This window comes from Anser brachyrhynchus, assembly GCF_964034855.1.
Source record: "Anser brachyrhynchus genome assembly, chromosome: 16".
Classification (NCBI taxonomy): domain Eukaryota; kingdom Metazoa; phylum Chordata; class Aves; order Anseriformes; family Anatidae; genus Anser; species Anser brachyrhynchus.
In genome coordinates this window covers 11690823-11708773 of record NC_137734.1, presented here as the reverse complement: position 1 = coordinate 11708773, position 17951 = coordinate 11690823, and the positions used below count along the sequence as shown (strand labels likewise).

The 17951-nt window shown below is 50.0% G+C and overlaps 1 protein-coding gene across 3 annotated transcripts in view; it reads left to right on the top strand.

Moving 5' to 3' along the window:
- TOX2 (TOX high mobility group box family member 2) overlaps positions 1-17951 on the top strand; it is a 136919-nt gene that overhangs the window by 40228 nt on the left and 78740 nt on the right. The window contains exon 1 of one of the 3 annotated variants that reach the window (XM_080557879.1): positions 11551-11693. The exons of the other annotated variants lie outside the window; for them this stretch is intronic. Coding sequence (XP_080414005.1) covers positions 11670-11693 — 24 coding nt within the window. The 5' untranslated portion in view covers positions 11551-11669. Of the gene's footprint in view, positions 1-11550; positions 11694-17951 lie in introns of those variants that run through there. 3 annotated transcript variants of the gene reach the window in all.

Genomic DNA, 17951 nt, shown 5'->3' with positions numbered 1-17951 from the left:
GGGTGCCCAAAACTCAGCCCCATGGTCAGGGCTTTGCCATGGGAAGCGGGGCTGGGAGCTGTGAACACAGAACTCAGCCAGGAGGGGTAAAGAGAAGGGCAGATGAAAGGAACAACAGCACTTCTACGCTTACTGTAACTCCAGTTCGCTTTCCTATTTCATTAATTATTGTTTTGTCATGTTAGGAGCCTGGGGAGGAAATATTAATCACAGGTTTGGCTGAGTGCTATTTCAGTAAGTAAATTAATTGCAGGCGGGAAGCTCGTTTGCGTGGATATTCGGCTCCGTCCCGCTGCCGGCAGGGAGCTGCCGCACGCCCCAGCTATAGGGGCTGGGGAGGAGGCTCCAGGGCGGCTTTGCCCAGAGCCACAGATGGGGTCTTGGCTGAAGATGCCTTTTCAGGATCCCCCGTTTCTCCGTGACTGAAGGCTATGTGCACAGGGAGGATGGGGATGGTCCCCATGCCCCCTTCAGGCCCCCCTATCCCCCTTTGCAAAACTCCCTTGGCCCCGTGCTCGCTCGCAGGAGCCCGTGCAGGAGGAGCGGGACAGCAGGCAGGGAAAAGCAGGGGCCTGTTGCTCCTGTCCTCTCCTGTTGCCTCCTGCCCTCTCTGCTGATCCTCTTGCTCCCAGACCTGCCCTGATCTCCGGTCCCGCAGCCCTTCCCGTGCGTGGGGCTGCAGCAGGGCCCTTTCCTTCCACACCCCATCAGCGCTGGGGAACTTCCAATGGGACATTTGCATCTTTTTTTTTTTTTTTTTTTTAATCAAAGCCAGCATTTCTTTCTCAAGGGAGAGAGCCCTGAGGTAGTTTGGATTAATGGCACGCAGCACGCTCTCCTCCCAGGATTATTCCCTCCCTGCCTTAAAAGCGGGTGAGGAGCTGCGTGGCTGCCCGTGGATCGGAGCAGTTACATCTCAGCCGCTAACAGCAACCCCCCAGGTGTTTATTTCGGGAGAGGGCTTTGCATCCTCTCTCACTCCTGGAGCCTGTGCCCCCCAGCCAAAAATAAATACCATCTAACTGTTCCTGCTCTGGGTTATTTCTGGCAGCATCGCCAAGTAACTGAATTTCAGAGGGCTGCGTGTGTGTGTGTGTGTGTGTATAAAACAGTAGATCTCAGCAAGATAATCAATTATATGCAAGAGGAAACCAAAACTTTTTCCATTGGTTTTATCAGATATTGTGGTCAGTCAAGGCAATTCAAAGCAACTCGGAACCCTATTACATTCATTCTTGCTATAATCACTCCATCTCTGTTTACCATATTCAGTTAAAGTGGCTTGTTTGCTACATCCGCTCTGCTGCCAAAATAACCTCATTTACTCTTGCAAACGGCTTCTGTTGCTGCTGCTGTAGTGTTCCTGCATTGCAAATATATTCTTGGCCGCAGTGCTGAGGTTTGGATATATTGTTCTTTGAATCCTGCCGTGGAGTTGATTGGTTGGCATTTTCATTCACTTTCAAATAGCATTTGAATGACAGGGTTTTTTTGGAAACATGGGCTTCGCTTTCACCTGCTGCAGAGCTGAGCAGCCTCTTGGCTTGGGGCTGCTTCGTTCGTGTGCTGCTGTTGTTTTTCTTTTTTGTGGTTGCTGTTGTTTTTGTTGTTTTGCAGGTTTCGTCTTCAAACAGAAAAGTCTGTTAAAAAAAATGTTCAAGTAACTGCTTAATGGAAATTTGGGCCCAAAGTTGGTAGGAACCTGCTAAAATTGTGGCGGTGTGTATGCAAAGGAAGGTTTTGCCTGGATGCTGTGCAAGCATTAGCGAGCAGCCCTGGGCTTCGTGGAGCTGTTGTTCAGCTCCTTTCCTCCTGCCCCTCGGTTGTGCATTCTCCACATGCATGGAGCCCTGCTGTGATGTCCCGGTTTTGTGCACGTTGTTGGGGTGGAGCTGGAGGAGATGTCATGGAGAATGGGGGGGAAGAAAACCTGTCCAAAATGGTCAAAATCTCTGGGTTGGTTGGTTATTTTTCCTACTATCCTGTCTTTGCTATAGCTTAGCTCTTCTTCCTCATCCTGGTGGGTTGCACGAGCCTGGCCAAGCATCGCTCAGTGCTGGATGCGTCCGAGGAGGGAGCAGCAGCTGAGGACCACGGTCGCTTGAGTACAGCACTGGGGAGCGTGGAGCTCTGTCCCATCCCATCCCACCAGCTGGGGCAGTGGTGGGGCAGCTGCCGTGCAGGGGGTCTTGGCAAGCAGTTTGGCCACCCTTTTTGGTGGAGAGCATTTCTGCTGCTAGTTGCTCCACCGGTGGTGGATGATGCTCTGAAAGCCAAAGAATCGCGCAATGCGCCCAGCTTTTCTGGCCAGCTTTCGTGTGCTGTTGGTGCAACCGCAGTCGCTGTGTCACGATCACAAAGCCCAAAACGACACGTGGCAGCTCCATGGTCCCCGTCACCACACACCTGGGGCAGGCGAGCAGCCAGGGTGCTGGGATTTCGTGTCTCCTTGTTGGGCATTTGCTGCTCTGTGGCCTTCTGCATCCTCTTTCCTTCCTTCCTTCCCTCCCACCGGTGTTTTTGTCTGTTAGAAAGTGGGAAGTTGGGAGGGTCTTTCTCTGCAGTGAGCGGCCTTTGGCCAGGAATGCTGATGGTGATGCTCAACAAGCTGGAGGGGGAAGACCCTAACCAAGCCAGGTTGCAGGGTCAGAGGAGCTTGGGGACGGGTTGTCACTCGGTGACAGCATCCCTGTGCTGCAGCCAGCTCTGTGCAGAATCCTCACCAGGGGTTATACGGGCTCCCTGGTCCGGGGGAGCTTTCAGCCGAGGCGCAGCATGGCTGGGCGCGCAGGAAGAGCTTTGTCTCCTTGAAGTGCAGGAAATGGCTGTGGAGACAAAGCCCCCAGAACAACCTGAACTGAAGGCAAGTTTCTCATGCTGCTTGGCTCAAATGAGAGTCAGTGCCTCAAAATGTCTTGAAAACACTGTGTTTTTTGTCTTTTTTTTTTTTTTGGGCGGGGGGGAGGAGGAGTGAGACCTCATTGGTATGAATCTAAAGCACGAGGTGAATTTGTCCCCTTTTGTTTTCCTATAAGTATTACCTTCTGCTTTGAGATCTGTATCTATTTTTTATCCTGTTATGAAATTCTGTTTTCAGTGATCAAAACCTTGATTTGTTTCACTATGAATCGTGTCTCTGACCCAGCCCCAAGTGGGAGCTGTGTCTGCATTACACAACTTGTTATTTGACGGTACGAAACCGAAATTGCAGGACACCAGTTTGTCTGCAGAGGGTTTCTCCTTTCAGCAGGAGCATCGTGAGGCACCTAAACGGCTGTGCCGTAGAGGAGCCTCCTTGTCCCCATTTCACATCAGGGGAAGCCGATGTCCTCTAAATGAGTCCGTTTTGGGCAAGACGGGAGCAGCTGCTCCCCAGGCAAGCTGTCCTTCCTGGCCACATGCCCCTGCAGGGCAGGAGCATCCTGCATCAGGTGCCCTCTGCTGCCCCAGAGCCTCTGTTTCCCATTTTCCTCCCCTTGTTTCCCCATCTCTCGTCTCTAAGAAGGGGTGCGCAGTGCTGAATTCAGTACCTGGAGCAAGCTTGGGCTGACAGTTTGGATAACAACATTACAGTGTTTTCTCTGTTATTTTCTGGCCTGTTATTTTTGCACTCTATCATTTTGCTATTGCCGTGCTTTCAGTAGAGGTTTGCTTGGGGTGGTTGACATGATAGTTGGTCTTACTGCTTAATGTTCAGTTAATTCAAAACCTGCTGAAGTCTAGAAGGATTTCAAACAGCTCCTTCCTGCGTGCATTTGTCATCTTAGGGTTTCTCCTGCTCTGATGCTGCCTTCTGCTCGGTTAGGTGGCTCTGCAATTCCCAAGACTTCCTCCTTTGTAATTAACCTAAATAATGTTCTTTTCATCTGCAAACTTTGTTTCCTTCCCTATGCAGCCTAGTTTCCAGGTCATTAATAAAGATATTAAGCAACAGGAGCCCTGGTTAAATGCTTGTGTTGGTGTGTTGTTAATTATTCCTGTCTTGAAAAATGAGCAGCTTGCTTAGTCTTGGAAGGCTCTTTGGCTCTCCTCAGCAGCAGGTCAGTGTACAGCACCACACACACATAAACCCCGTGTAGGTTAAACCAAAGCACAGCTCCTTACGGGAACTCTTCACGTGGCTGAAATCAGTGTTATGTTCATTTAAGTCAGTTCCTCGCAGAATAACCGCATTTGCATGAAATTTGGAATTCAGTTTAGAGCATCCGTGCCAATGTGAGCTGGCTCACCCTCACGTAGCTGCAGCCTGGACGAAGCAGGGCTCGCCTTCACCGGGGGCAGCCGGGCTGACCTCCCCGTGTGGCCGGATGCGTTGTCCCCCTTTCTTTCGCTGTCACTTGAGATCATCTACGAGTTGTGCAGACTGAGACCTTGCTCAGTGCCTGTTGCTGACACAGGGGCTCCAGCGCACCCGGCTGCACTTCTGCATCGCCCTGCTTCCAGCCCTGCTGCTCCCCTGCTCCTGGCACAGCTGTCGCAGCATGAGCTCCCTTCTCCGGGCTGAGGTTGTGCTCTGTGGGGTTCTGAGCAGGGCTCAGCTCCGGGATGTGCCTTGCACCAGAGATGCTGCAGTTGGTGCATTGACTCATAGCTCGAGTGCTCGGAGAGGGAAAGTTAAAAATGATCTCTGTGGCATGCGTTAGGGGTAGCATGTGATGAAGCTGACGAAACGCTTCCCTAAGTCTTGTCCTGATGGGATGTTTGGGGTGGGTGGTGGGAACTCAGCACCCTGGGGCTGTGCAGGGCTGCCCCTTCCTCTTGCTCGCAGTGCTGGGACAGCAGAAACCCACCAGGAGGGAGAAAGTAAGCCAAGCTTCTGGGTCCAGGGGGAAACAATTAAATGCGCTTGGGTGTCATGCGGGGCTGGGGGAGGTCAGTGGGCAGCATGTCCCTGGCTGCTCTGAGACCCGAGAGATGGATGGAGGGAAGAGATGCTGCTGAGCAAAGTGCTGGTTTCTGCGCTGCCTGCAGTCAGTGTTTCCACGACGGATGAAACTCCAGCCCCATCGGGCATCAAAGGTAAATGCGATTTGCACATAAAGTGCTTGCTTGGGGTTGTCTGCGTCAGCACTCGCCGCGTCCTTCTGATCTGACCAGGCTGTGTGTTGTTTCCACTGTGACTTGCAAAGATTTATACATGCATTTTAGGAAAAACAACAACACTATTTTTCAAGAAATAGAAACTATGAGCTTTCTGCTGTTTGGGAGATTCATTATGTTTTTTCTAAAGGAACCAATCTTGTTTTGCTTTCCAGTGAGCACACAAGTGTCCGGTCCCACTCACCGACTAGCGGAGGTGATTAATTCATCTGTTTTTGTAGTCAACAGTGTAACACGGTCTGGCTGTACATAACTGCCCTGCAGCCTCGCCAGGGCTACATTATGAGGCACAATGGAGCCTATAATTAGGAGGTGGAGAAGGTGCTGTACATGCAGCTTTAGAGAATTGCAGAGGAACTGAGGGAAACAAGAGATTATGGCCAGGCAGCACAAATTAAGTGTTTTCACCTCTCCAGGATGCTTAAATCTTTATAATACGAACTCAAAGAAAATCTTGGTCAGTGTCGTGGAGTTTAACCCATGCAGTCTGTGGCTGTTGTAGTGCTTGGCACTGGCACAATTCCTGCTGCTCCCTGCACATCCAGAACAAGGAGGCTTCTTTCTCTTGAAAGTTGTGAAAAATTTGCAAGTGGAAAAATACATCTCTTAGAGAGATGCAGCTGAAATATAACCACTGGAGGGCCTGATGCCTTGGCATGACTTCCAGAATTGGGATGCAGAGTGTTCAGTGGAAATCACTCTCTCCCAGTAAATGGTTTTGGAGAAAGCATGAAAGAATAACGCAGTTTGTGGGCAAAGGTAATTTTTAGGTGTCTCACTGAGACAGTAGGGTCCCAGTCTCTGGAAACACCTGTTTTGAAGAGGATTTGGGGAAGCATCCAAGCTGAACGTTTGATCATCATCTCATTAACGCCCTGGGTCTGGAGGTGAAATGTCATGATCCATTCCTTTAGCTCATCCTTCCCTGCTGCAGAAGGAGCACAGCACCTCTGGGGAAGCCTGCAAGGTGGTACCCACCATCTTTTACCCTTGGTGGGCATCCCAAGGAGCTGGGAAGCAGCAGAAGTAGGTGCAGCTCTGCTGGTCATTGCCATTGGCATGGTTCTACCTTTGCATTCAAATGCTTGTGAGGAGGCATGTGTAGTAGTACCATACTCCTGCACTGCTGCATGAGGAACAAAAAAATGCTTTTCCAACATCCTCTACCTGTGCCTTGACCAACTTCTTTTGAAAGGCCCTGCTTTGTGGTCACATGTATGGATCACTGCTCTTGTTTGCTCTTTGTTTGGTGGGTCCAGCCTTCCTAGGCTGGATGTGCCTTGGGGGCTGCATTCCCAATCCTGTAGCTCAGGAAAAGATTGCAGCCAATGTTGTTTGTGCTCCATGCAGTTTGCCTGGCTGTGCTGGTTTTGACCAGCAGTTAGGATTAGGTCTCAAAAATGAGAGCATGACCTGGTTCCAGAGGGGATCGTCCCTTGGTGCACTCCTGGTGTACGGCTGGGGTGCAGTGGTGCCGTGAAGCTACCAGTGATGGGACAGCAACCGCTGCTCTGCCCAGCTGGTGCGAATGGGGCAGACTGGGAGGCAGGCACTGGGGCTGCGTATCCAGCTCCTGCCACCCTTAACCACCCCTGGCCTTGCAGCCTCCCTTTGCAGGGGCAGGATCCGTTCCGGGGCTGGATGTGTGCTTTTCTGGAGGGAAACCACTTGTGGGTCACTGCACAGCACCCCTCCAGTGTGCCTGGGGGAAGTGTATCCTGGCAAGGTGGGATGCTGGCCAGGATTTGGCCCTTGGGGTCACTTTGGTCCTTCACATGCCATTTGCTCCTCTGCAGGAGGCAGAGGACCCAGCGCAGGAAGAGCCCCATTCACATGAAGAGCAGTGCTCCATAATACCTCCCCCAGTCCTTCCCTTAACAGCCAGTGCCTGGACTCCCTGGGTTCCCCACGCCATGGCAAAGCCATCTGGCGGGAATTTCTGTACAGAGAAGGGGCAGAGCAGCCATAAATCCTGCGGGATTTGAGGGTGAGGGCTGTGTGAGGAGAGGCAAAGGTGGGAGCTCAGCTCATCAAGGCAGCTTTTACATTTTCCCTTTGTCAGCGTGAGTTAATGTTGAACAGGGCAAATGTTCCCCTGCCAGAAGGATCCTAGCAAGACTTTTTATTTGTGAATATATGAATAGCAGGTTTGTAAATATTGCATCTGAACTTATGAATGGTCTGACACTGACTGGCTGAAATGAACTCTGTAATTTTATTGTGTTAGATTTAGTAGGTCAGCCATATACATGCCAAGTCAAAATAACCTAGAAAACCTTTCTAGGTCAAACTATTGCTTGAAAAGTTGTCTTTTTCGAGAGCAAGGCCGTTAGATTTTGTGCTTACTCTGGCAAATTTTCCTTCTAACAGTGCAACATGAGCCTTTGGGACATAGAAAATTTGTCATCTCCTAAACTGAGAAGAGCGGAAGAAATGTGATGAAGGTGGTTACAAATTTCTTAGTGTAACTGGACCTTTTCTGGCCATCTCTCTTCTCCTGGGATAGTATATTGTATGTCCCACAGGCAGGATTTTAGGCTAGAAGATGATAATGCAATCAGCATTGCACTTTGCTGTTTCCAGCTAAAACCTGACAGAAACTCCTGGGTTCAGCAGCAAGCACCACCTCCAACCTACCTGTGGAGCCCTAACCCTTAATTGTCATGGAATTATTAACCAAAAGGAACTTTTTCATCCCATAAAGAGGCTTAGGGAAGGCTGGCTGATGGGGTTTGCATGCAGTGATCATGCCTACTGGAGATGGGATGGGGCAGAGACGTGTTCTGCTAACTGGGGCACCATGGCCAGGGGCCAGGTGAGGGTGGGAGGTCCAAGGCTTGGAGGACTGAGGACCCTGATGCTGTCATCCTGCACCACCTGCCGCTGCAGTCTGAGTGCACGCAGGTTTCATGCTGCTCAAAGGAAGCCTGTAGTTCTAATAAAAGCTCCGCTGTTCGTGTGGGTTACTTCTTATTTCAGAAAATAAGAAATGGTGGCTCCAAGAAGAAATGAGAAGGGCCACCCTCCACCCTCAGTGTAGTTTTGGATGGAGTGAAATGCATTTGTCCTGTGGTGCTCATGGCTGTGCTACTGGGTGTGCCTGCGTGAGGGCCTAGGGTTGGTGTGGGCAGGAGAGAAGTGGTCAGGCAGACAACGCAGAGATGCTCCCTGAGATGGCGGCATCCGCAGGTCCCCAAGCAGAAGCCTCACTTCCCCTGGCCAAAGGCAAGCCTGCTGATTGCACATCATGGTGGTTTTGATATCCAGAAAACCCAGAGAGGAACAACCCCAGTTATCAGGATGTGCTGGGGGACACCCAGCTTGGCAGCAGCCCTACAGGAAAGGACCTGGAAGTCATGGTGGACACTGAGTCGAACATGTTGGCCTAAGAAGGGTAACGGTGTTCTCGGCTGCATTAGGGAAAGCACCGCAAGCAAGCTGTGAGGAGCGATCCTTCCCCTCCTCTCAGCACCTGGGGTCCTGTGCCCAGTTCTGGCCCCCCCAGTACAAGGGAGACCTGGACATAGTGGAGAGAGTCCTGAAGATAATGAAGGAACTGGATCACCTCTCCTGCAAGGAGAGGCTGAGAGAGCTGGCACTTCTTGGCCTAGAAAAGAGGAGGCTCAGGGGGATGTCGTCAACGTCCACAACCGCCTGTAGGGAGAGCACAGGGGTGGAGCCGGGCTCCATTCAGTAGCGCCAGGGCCGGGCCCGGAGGCAGTGGGCACAAAATGGAGGCCAGGAGGTTCCCTCTGAGCACCAGAAGTGCTGCTGGGCTGTGTGGGTGCTACAGCCCTGGCACAGGCCTCCCCGAGAGGTGCCGGAGTCCCCTCCTCGGAGACCTCCAGCAGCCCCCTGGATGTGGGGCTAGGGCCCCTGCTCAGGGTGGCCCTGCTGGGGCACGGCTTGGACCGGGTGCACCCAGAGGTCCCTTCCCACTCAGCCATCGCATGGTTCTGTGAAGGGTGACCGTGCCCCCATCCTAAACCATGCCCCTATCCCAAACCATGCCCCCACCCCTGCTGCCCTTCAGCTGTGCTGTGCCCACCAGGCGCGGGGAGGCCCCCAGCGGGCAGGTGCCGGTGCGGGGACCCGCGGCCCTCCCGAGAGCAGCTCGGCCCCAGCTCCACAGGTTGAGGCTGTTGGTTCGGCCGAGCCCTGACCCGCTTGAAGTAGCTTTTGCCATCCCCAAGCAAGTATGCGATCGGCGGTTGCGGTGCCTTCTGAACAATTACAGCACACAGCAGTCCAAATGAAAATGTTTGTTGAAAACAACATGTGCATAATTAAGGCTTAATGAGCCCTTGTCTGTTTGGAATCTGCAATTAGATTTATAATAGAAAATACTAGCAAATGCCAAATAGCTTTAAAAGAAGCTGAGATAAAAGATAATTTTGCTGCAAATCTATAGTAATACTGTAATTTAATGAGCTGGAAGTGGTGCAGAGAAAGACTGTAAAAGCTTTGGACAAGTTTGTATTGTGCATGTTTATCTTATCTGCCCATTCCCCTATCTATAAAGCTGTCAGTCTTGCTTTTAAGTGCTTGGAAAAAGGCAGGACTTTGCTAAAATCAGGAAGACTCCCTTTGTTTATTTTTTATTTAAGCCTTTAATTAGTTGGGTAAAGCTGCTTTTTCTTTTTCTCATCAACATGCTTTAAACTTCTTGTTAGGGCTAATAATAGTAGTAGTAATAATAATAATAGTAATAATAAAAGTAACTCCAGTCAATTATTTACAGTGAGGCAGGGGCATAATAATAGAGGGGCCTCTTTCTCATTAGTGTCATTGATTTTCATGAGTTTTCAACTATCTTTTTAAACATAGGCAATTGTCAATGCTCAGGTGTACATTTTAACAAGTAAATGTGCATTACCTTCCTGTCCTAATAAAAAGGTTACATGGCGGTAGGATTCACAGGAAAAATTAATATGATGAACAGAGAGGTCTCCAAATCCAGAGAAGAACTGAAATTAGAAATGCTTGGGAGAGAGATGTGTGGATTTTTTATTTTTAATAACCAGGAATCGAGGCTGGGAACTCAGCAGCAGCCGCCTGGGAATGCAGCGCAGCGGCTTCATCCGACAGACAAACCTCAGCACTTCGTCACATAGGATGTGCGAGGATGTGGTAACACCGTGTGTGGAGATACCGTTCAGCTGTGAGCTTATTGCCCATGCGAAACATAGCTGAGCTTGTGCGAACCCAGACTTTTTCATTTCTTGAGTCTCTGGTGGGTGAAGTCAGGTGCCCGTGCTGCATCCGTGGCTTCTGGCCTTCAGCTCCTGCACAGGTTTGTGCTGGCTCCTGCCACATTTTGGCCAGCAGCTTTTGGCTCCTGCCCGCAGGCGTGCGCACGTTCACAAACCCACTCCCACCTTGCTGAAACTGCCTCGCTGCGTGAAACTGCCTCTTCACAGCGTTTTACCGTTCTCACATCTTGCAAGGCCACGCTGGGACCTGGCAAGCCTGCTCCTCGCCCCAAGCTCCCCATGAAATTGCTCTTCCTGGAGAGGTCAGGATTTTAAGGCTTTGGGAGTGTTTTCCCCCACATGGCTTGCTTGGAGAACGTGTGTTGCCTCCATCTGCTTGGCCCCACAGAGGTGCCTCATGGGGAGGTCCTTTGGTGGTGGAAGTCCTGTGCTTCCACCACCGGAGAACCTGGCGTGGCCAGTGGGTGGCAGTGGGGTCCCCTGGGTCCCTGCTTCGGTGCACCCCAAGGCGCTGGAAAGGCTTGGAAGGAGGGCTCATTGTTTAAGCGTTAATTGTAATTTTTGGTTAAAGATGACACCACCAGCACAGCCCCGAGGAGGCCTGGTGTGCTATAGGTGGTGGTAGAGCCAGATCTGAAATCTGGCCACCTCTGAGCCTATGAGAGAGGCATATGAATCGGGAGAGGGAGGAGGTCTGAATAAACCTTGGAAAGCAAGCCGGTCCTGTGACATGGAAGGTGTTTGCTGTGTGATTCTTTATTCCTTGTTTATGTTGGACCTTCCAGGCTCTTTCTAGGATTTGGATCTGGTTAGATGATGTATGACACTTACAAAAGATGCACGTGGAGTCTATGGTTTAAATAAGGAAGGACCAAATAAGAGAGGGGAAAACATGGAGAGCTGCATTGCTGTGTGAGAAGTGAGTGGTGCAGGCACTCCTAGGCCTCCAGGACGCCCTTCAGAAATTAAATTCCTGTCATCCTTGATTGCTTTGTTTTAGTCTTTAAAGGAAATTGCACTTTTCATTATTATTTTTTTAAACGTGAACATATTCAAGCCTCTAAGCTGCAGTTGTGAAATGGACTGTATTTTGTCAGCCCATTTTTTGCAAGTCATAATATGCACTGCTGCAAGAGTTATTTGCATACTGTTGAGCACAGAACCACCGAAAGCAGGTTGTCACCAGTGCCAAATATTTGTGTGTTGGAAACTCCTCTCTAAATGACTGGTGCAGGGGCTCTGTGATTTCTTTCCCTCCCGACTGGTTGGGTTTGCATAACGCTCCCCATTCTCACAAAAGTTGCCTTGGAAATCGATTCTTCATCTCCCTTGTGCTTGGCAGCTGGAGAAAACACCATGATCTTGAGTGCTGGGGGACAGGTATGAGATTTTGGCATTAGCAGGGCAGAAACTTCTACTAATGGAAGTGCTAAGCGCTGGCTGTGCTTGCAGTGGACGGTGTGTGTGTGCTGGGCTGGGTTTCTGAATGGTTTGCAGGTGGGCAGAAAGCTGCTTTGCTAAGGGAACAGTGGCTTTTGAAATAATTAAACTTGTGAAGGGCAGTTTAGTAGTAGCACTTGTGATTTTGTGAGTTACTGGAGTTTGTTAGGAGATACATGGAGGGCAGGAGCATGACACGCACAGCTGTCTGCAAGACAGCAGCAGGAGCACGATTCCTGCTCCTGAACAATTAGCAGCTTTTCACAATCTTTGCATCGCTCCGCTGACAACTTTCTTCCTCTCTGCAACATGCACTTATGTATCGATTGATTTATTTTTCCTTGCAGTTGAGAAAGAACAAATAGACATGTCCAAACCCATTGCCATGCAGGGCAGAATGTCAGAGCTGCGTCACCGCAGTGCCAGCGTGCGGGGCTGCTCCTGCTGCCTGCTGCCCCGGCCGTGGGGGAGCTGTTTCCAGCCTAACAACATGCATTCAGCCCCAGGCATCGCTGCCTGGGGTCGTAAATCCTCCTTTGAATAAGATGGACAAAGTTTCAGGCTGAAGGTCGCTTTTTTCCCAGCTGCTCCTTGGCTTCCTTCGGTATTTTGGGGCACGCAGCCCCTCCCGGTGCTCCCTCTGGTTGCAGCCGGAGCTGTTGTTTCCCTGCCAAAATCTGCAGCTCCACAAGAGACTTCCACAGTGGAGCCGCACTGGCTGCTGCTTCAGAAGCAGACAGGTAGAAGCTCTATTTTTATCTCAGCCCCGAGGTTTTATCTTGCAAAAAAACAATGTTTCTAGATGCCTTTGACACTCACACAGTTCCTTGCACAGAGCCTCTGTGGCTTTTAGATCTTTGTACGTTTTCTGCCTCTCTCTGTTTCCTGTGAATTGCAAGTGTTAGCAGTGAGGCAGGCGGTGCAGTTAAGTCTCATTATCACTTACTGTATTTGTTTCAGACTGTCTACATAGCAGCCCAGTGCCAGGAAACGTGCTGCATTCATTTACCTTCTTCCCTCCGCAGCAATGCACATGGCAGAGGCATTCACAACGCTTTCTGGTGCCCTCAGTTCTCAGGATTATTCAGCTGCTAAGGGAGAAGGAGCAGCTTAGTAAGAGCCATGGATTTTTTTTTGCAGATAAACTCCTCCAGCACCTGTGTAAGCGTGATAAACAATGCAGGATGTGCTTGTTGTTTGGTTTTGAAAAGGATGTGATGTACATGCTGGAGACCTGTAGCTCCATCGATCGTATCTTGCAAAATGAACAGTGCTGAGCATGGTCAGCGATGGGCCGGAGTGGTCCTGAGTTAAAGCAGAGGTGTGCTGGGAGAGGTGGGCATCAGGGGGTGCTCCTCACTGCCATGGCAAATGTTTTCTTTATTCCTAAGTTTTGAGAGAAATTGAGAGGGGTTTGGTCTGGCTACACAGAAACTGCAGCTGTAGCGAGCTCTCTGCTCTGAGGAGGAGGAGGAGGAGGAAGAGAAGGAGGAGGAGGAAGACGGAGAGGAGGAGGAGGAGGGCGTCCCGTGCACCTGGTACATTGGGGCTGCTGGAAGCACTGGCTGATACCTCTCCCAGCTGGTGGTACCCCAGGGTGCCTGGCAGCCTGAGAGCCAGAAGCTGAACACGGTTGTTTGATCAAGATCTGTCCTCAGGAGTAAACCCATAGGCTGAAAAAAAACCCAACCCGTTCCTCCATGCACAGCAGGGGTGCGAGCGTGGGCAATTTTGACCTTTAAATGAATAACGTGTTTCCTCGAGCATTATCCCTTGCTTTGGCTGGGAGAAGGACAGACGGATGGATGGACGGATGGATGGATGGAGGAGCAGTCTGCTTCACTGCTCTGCTGGCTGTGCTGCTTTTGCTTCTTTTTGGAGTTGTACGTGAAAGGGTTAAGCAGAATTTTGATCTCGGCAATATTTTCATGCTTATACATTCTGTTTCTCATTTCCATGACAAAGATGGTAGGAAGAGCAGAATAAGGTACAGAATTTGCAGAGCAATTTTAAGACTGTAATGAGAACAGAAAATAGTAGGGGGAGAAGAATTGTAATTAGAATATGAAATGGGAAAAAAAATTAATCTATTTCCATGTCAGTCTTAAGACTAAATTCTGCTGCTCCCTGTAGCTTTCAGTGGACGGATTTTTTTGTGTGTATATGTGAAGAGCTTGAACTCCTTTGCAGGCTCAGAAAGGTCCAGGTAAATGAGTTTAAGTCCTCATTCCCCCCAAATAATGTAATAACAATAATTTCATGTGCAGCGTTCACAGAAAACCAGCCAGTCCATAAGATAAATGAATGCTGTCACTTGAACAGCGGTGGCATTCAAGATCTCTCCAGCCTCGCTTACAGAAGAATAAAAGGAGAGGCCCCCTGAGGGTGGTTGCACAGCACCTGGTCCGGCTGAGCTCCAAGTACCTCCAGGGGTGGGGATCCCACGTCCCCATGGTCCATCATTTGCCCACCCACGTGGTGATGGTTTCTCCTGTTACGTCTATCCACGCAGCTTCCAGCAGCCCACAGGTCAGGGCCACTCGAGCTCGAGGGCTCGGACTTGCCGTCCCCCTCTGATGTGGCCGGTTGCTGTTCTGCATCCTCTCGGGCCACCACGTCCTGCAGCAGGAGGCTTTGCTGTTGGGCACTGCAGGAAGAACTCTTTGGGTGAGGTGTTTGGTTCCTTCAGCTAACGGCTCCGGTGGCTCCTCCTTGCATTTGGGCTGTGAGAGCTGGAGAAGAGCCGTTCCCGGTGCTCATCTCATGACGGGTGCCTCTCTGTGAGTCCGTCTGCACCATCTCTTTTTCTCATTGGGGTACACCAGGCCCTTTGTATTGCTCCCTCCCCTTTTGCTAGCTGTGCAGGTATAAAATATCGTTGTGTCTTGTTATTATCTGCTCTTTCCCTGGTTGCTCCTAAAACTTGAATGGTGTTTTTGGCAGTTGCTGAGGACTGAGCAAAAGCTGGAGGTGAGCTCTCCAGAACGAGTGCACGGTTTCCTCTCTGGGCAGTAACAGCTATTTTAAGGCCCATTGTCGTGCCTGCGTTGTCCGAATTGCTTTTCTCCAGTGCATTACTTTGCATTTATTGACATTAAATTTAATCTTCCATTTCCTCGCTGCCACTTAGTACTGTGAGAGTCTTAATGCAAAGCCACTCAAAGTCCGCTTTTAGTTTTGGCTAGCCTGCATAATTTTTGTCTCATTAATAAACTTGAATCCTTCTAGATTGCTTATATTATGAACTGGATGGACTTTAGTGCAGATGTTTCTCATCCATGATCATCCTCCTGCTAATACCTAATGGGTATCTCTTCGCTGGCTGTGAGCGACAGGACCTTCCCTTTGGTCCCAGGACAAGCTGGGTTTAGTTTTTAAGAGCTTTTGGTTTCGCAGTGAGGGAGTCGGACCTACTGGTCTGCAGTTTTCTGAATCAGAAATTAAATTTAATTCTGGAACTCCAGAGTTAAAAAAGAAAAAATGAACAAGCCCGGCACCTTCCACTTGCCACCCCCTGTTTCTTCTGCAGTGGAGCCTGGCCGGTGGGCTGTGCGCACCGTTTGTGAATTTGAACTGCTGTGGAGCAGATGGGTGAACGCCACTTGGCTGTTCCTTAGGATTTTACTGTTTTGTTTGTTTTTTTTTGTTGTTTTTTTTTTTCTTTTTGGTCAACCCGTTGTGAGCCAGCTGCTCCGATGGGTCTTTCCAAGGGAGATGCTCCAATTTGGGAACCACTGAAAACTTCTTGAGTGCACAAGCCATTGCAGATCATTCCTGACTCTTCCATGCGATTTTAATTTTTTTACTGCTTTTCTTGTCCCTTGGTCATCCCTTGGCATCACAAACTGTACAGTAGGCTTCCTGGTTCTGGTGTGCTTGAGAAATAAAATATGTAAATTTGTAAATCGTTCTTAAAAACAAACGAACAAACAAAAAACAACGCTTTTTACTGTATGGTTTTCAGACTTAAGTCTTCATCTGTATTAATCTGAATCTACCCTAGGATGATTTATTTGCCTGCCTGTAGAGAACCCAGCCCCCACGAAAACCAGGTGACTCCCATAGATGCTCGGCTGTGCAGCGATTTAAAGGATGTGCTGCCACTGACACCTGCTGTGTTGTTGTGCTCTCTTCTAACGACGTTTGTCCAGAAGCAAATTGCACTAAGTGGCGAGGCTGGGTGGCTGCGCGGCGGCCGGGCTGGAAACGTGGAGCTCTCCTGCAGGAGCATCCTGGGGGTTCGTAAATCTGTGTCTGAACTCCTGACCCCCTCTGACAGGAGCAGCTGAGGGGCCATCCAAGCATTTCAGTGGACAAATAAATAATGCTAAGTAGATCACTTTGGGCCAGAGGTTGTGTAAAGACCTTAATGGGGAAACTGCAGTTAAAGAGATTAAGCTAACCTCAGCTGTGTATTCCCTGAAGAAGCGTGGTGCTAAATTACTCCTGGAGGAAATCACGGCGGCGGCTCTGCAGGCAGCAGTGCTGGGGGGGCAGGGCTGAGGCGACTATTTCCCATCCCAGGGCTGCGGCGGAGAGGCGTGCTGCCAAAGTCCGTCCTTGCCAGCCTTGGGAGCTGCTGGGTTGTGTGTTGATGCCCATAGGGCTGAGCCTGGGGGACAGGTGTCCGTAACGCTGTACGGGAGCATCACGGTGGGGATGCAGGGCTGGAAGTTGCTTTTATTGCTCCATTTTCTTCAGAGTCGCTCTTTGTTGTGATGCTGTTGGTGGCTGAGGTGCAGTTTGCTGGGCACTGAGACCAAACACATCCCAAGCACGACAAGTGATAGAAATCCCAACGCATAGAGATGAGGGTGCCGTGCGCTGCTGGGGGACCCGCCAGAGGAGGTAAGAAGGAGAGGGGAGTGCTTGTGGCTCTGAGCAGCAGGGATCACTGGGAGCATCCAATCCATTCTTCAGTGGTCACAAATTAGCTGCTCAGTGATAATGGCGTTGAGTTGCTGCTGGATTTGCATTAACAGTTCACTTTTAAGAGCTCTGGGTCCTCTCCGCCGTGGACTTGCGCTTAAGGTGGTCTGGCCCACCACTGCCACCACCAAGTGTTAAAATTTAGGAAAGACCCCTAAAAAAAAAAAAAAAAGAAAAGAAAAAAAGAAAGGAAAAAGAAACGCTAACAAAATTAAAACAAGAAGTTTGGAAGATTTTTGAGATCTTGCAGGAGTCACTGAAGCCATGCCTGTTATGAGTGCTACCAGCGTATTTCTCACAAACTTGGAAGCTGACGTTTCCATCTCAGCCCATGGCTCCTGGGAAATAAAAGGACGTGATGAGATTTGTAATAAAACTGAACAAGCTGGCAGTGCCAGCCATGAGGAAGTAACACCTTCCTGAGGCCCGGCAGGAGGCTGTGTTGCCTTCCACTGGGTCCTTCCCAGTTAGCAAACATTCATCCTGCGTGTTTGCACGGAGCCGGTCTCACAGCCGCTCTGCCCTGGGGGCTGCCCCGGCTTGCAGCTTGGCGCTTCTTATTTCTCTTACACATTTCCACCTTATTAGTGTGGGCCCAGTGTGACCTCTGGGCATGTTTGCAGCCTTGAAAACGCCATCAGGCCAGGAGCAGAGCCCTGGGATGGCACGGCGTTGGGGCACGACGCGTCTCCCCCGCCACTCCCGATTCCAGGCTTGGCTGCCCCGGCTCTGCCCCTCCCAGGCTTCCAGGAGCCATGGACAGAAAACGCAGGGAGCGCTGCTTCTTTTAGCTGAAGAAGAGCAAAAATTAAATAATTATGAACGAGCAAAAGCGTGGTTAAGACAATAGCACCAAGGCTAGGATCCGTTCAAATTAGCAAGAACTTGAAAATGATTCGTGCAACATTCAGCACGAGTTTGATCAATGTGGGGGGGACAGGGTGCGGTGAGTGGAGGCCCCCAGATCTGGAGCAGCTCAGAGGCTTGACACGTACCAGGAGCACAGCGAAAAGGGAGGAAGCGTTTGTAACCAACGGGAAATATTAACATGTCTGTTTCTGCTGTAAATCAGTGTGGAATGATGGGGCTGATTGTTCTGAAGTGCATTCTGTAGCAAAACAATAATGAGAAGAAGGAGAGCACGTTACTTATCTGCTCTACCTGGCTGCTGGATAAGTGGCAAATGTCTAATTGAAAAAATATCCTGATGGGAGAATTTCTAATAAATTTGTTTGCACCCTCATAGCCTGGGGGAGAGGGAAAAAAAAT